At 35.7% G+C, this 2,414-nt stretch overlaps 1 protein-coding gene across 1 annotated transcript in view; it reads right to left on the reverse strand.

Annotated features, from left to right (window-relative positions):
- Positions 1-2,414, reverse strand: part of LOC106873980 (UDP-glucose:glycoprotein glucosyltransferase 1) — a 186,770-nt gene that overhangs the window by 136,583 nt on the left and 47,773 nt on the right. The window contains exon 29 of the mRNA XM_052971269.1: positions 1,386-1,437. Within this exon, the coding sequence (XP_052827229.1) occupies positions 1,386-1,437 (52 nt within the window). The remainder of the gene's footprint in view (positions 1-1,385; positions 1,438-2,414) is intronic.

Genomic DNA, 2,414 nt, shown 5'->3' on the forward strand with positions numbered 1-2,414 from the left:
ATATATATATATATATATATATATATATATACACACACACACACACATGAGGAGTACTGAAAAGTTCCTGGCTTTCGGGAAAGGAAAATACAGGAGGATCAGTTAATTATGATTTTACTCAACATATTCCCCTCTCAGATTCACACACGTATTGCAGCAGCTCTTCAGTTTTTTTAAACCAAGCAAAAGAATTTGGAAGGTTGGATCTTCAACCAGGCTTTTTGTGATGCACCCTCTCATGTTGGATCCTGTGTGCAGCTTTCCAGTGAGCCAGCCCAGTCAAACCATCCAACCCATGCCAGTATGGACAATGGACGCTAAATGATGATGATGATACATATACGTACATATATATATATATATATAGAGAGAGAGAGAGAGAGAGAGAGAGAGAGATTCAGATGAATATGGTACTTAAGTTGAGGCACTAGAATTTAGTACGGTATTATCCATACAATTTCAAAGTAAGGTGATGAAAATCAAAATAAGCAACAAGGATATCCAGAGGTAATGCAGTACAATCGTTTCTTGCCACTCCAGGAGATAGACAAAGAACATGCTGTCTCACTCCAGTTTAGAAGTTACAGAATTTTCAAGAAGATATACATTGTTACAGACTTTGCCTATCACATTTTTTGTTTTTATGGGGTCAGTTTTAATTTATAGACTAGTTTATCAAATCCCTTGTATATCTAAGGCTGAGAGAACAGAGGGCAGTATTTGTTAGGGGTAGGGCTGAGGGAACAGACAGACATCATAGTTGGTATAGTCATAAAAATCAAGATTTATTAGAAGCAATATCATGAGGTTTGGTAAAGGAAAACTTAAAACAAGATGTTAAGCTGATAATTAAGGAGAGGGGGGGCATCTGGTTGTAAAAAAATCATGCCAAAGCAGACAATGGATCTTGGTGCAATTCTCTAGCTCACCAGTTCCTGTCAAACCATTCAACTCATGCCAGCATGGAAGAGGGACAATAGATGATGATGATGATGATGAATGACCAACTCTCTAGAATTCCACATCCACCCCAGTACATCTTTCCTGCAGTCATTGCATTAAACACACTGGTCATGGATTCAGTTTCTTCCTTCAGACAAAACCGAAGGAAAAAAGGAAAAAAAAAGATCAACAATTAAAGAGAGTGAGCTTTCTCAATTCAGAATTCATCATTACCAGATAAGGAAACGGTCATCAATTTTAGTGCTGCCACTGCTTATCCTGAAACTTTTACCTGCTGAAACTTTTAACCAAGATCACAACATGGCTGTGTCTCTGATGGATCATGAACAACCAACTTACTAAACTATTGTCTTAGCCATCTGCATACTCTTGTTAAATACATATTTAAAAATCAATAAATATAAATATAATTTGTTGCCTACCTTCAAGCAAGAGGTATTCTAGTTCAAATTCAGCTGATACTCCATTACTGGCCTGCATAATAGAAATCAATAACGTAAAATATAGATACATATATACATATACACACATTAAGAAAAACAGAGGAAAAAGTCAACAGGAAAAAACAATGCAAGGATATGGTACATGCAGAGTATTACTAAGACACTCAGAGAAGGAAAGAAAGAGTGGTTGTTTTATGTTTCAAGCAAAGCTCTTCTTCAGAAACAGGGGACATAGGAAAGTCCACAAGAAAAAAAAAAATTGCTAACAGTCCACATGTAGCTACAACTTATATACATACACACACACACACACGCACGCACGCACAAACTTTTGGAAGCATCGAATGTGTTTGGTATTTTACAGGCAAGAAAGGAAAATTTAAATTTCAAATGCAGTATAGCCATGAAAGCAGAAAGATTGGGTATATTACCCTTATAAGTCGGAAAAAGTTGTCTTATAAGAGTAATATACCCAATCTTTCAGCTGTTTTCATGGCTAGACTGTGTTCAAAATTTAAATTTACTTTCTTATCTGTAATATATATATATGTGTGTGTATATATATATATATTTATATATTTCGGAGATGTACTTGCATAGCAAGTGACTTGATCTGAGATGCGTGTTGAAGCAAAAACAACTGTAGCATGGAAGGTGTTTGTAAGCCATTCAAGAACACACAAAAAACATCAGTTTCACTTCAACATTTAAATTTCATTTGTGTCGAAATATTTTTAGCACTTTGAAACCGCAACCTGTTCACTGACAAAACTTTGTGCTGCATCTTGAAGTTTTGGCAGTGAACAGCTTGCATCACGAAGTCGTGTCGGTGAACATTTCACAGCACAAAGTTTTGCCAGTGAACAGGTCGCAGTTTCAAAGCAATGAAAATATTTTGACACAAATGAAATTTAAATGCTGAAACGAAACTAACAGTTTTTGTGTGTTTTTGAATGGCTTACAAACATCTTCCACACTGCAACTGTTTATATATAAGAGAAGAGTGTA

The sequence above is a fragment of the Octopus bimaculoides genome, chromosome 10 (genome assembly GCF_001194135.2).
Source record: "Octopus bimaculoides isolate UCB-OBI-ISO-001 chromosome 10, ASM119413v2, whole genome shotgun sequence".
Classification (NCBI taxonomy): domain Eukaryota; kingdom Metazoa; phylum Mollusca; class Cephalopoda; order Octopoda; family Octopodidae; genus Octopus; species Octopus bimaculoides.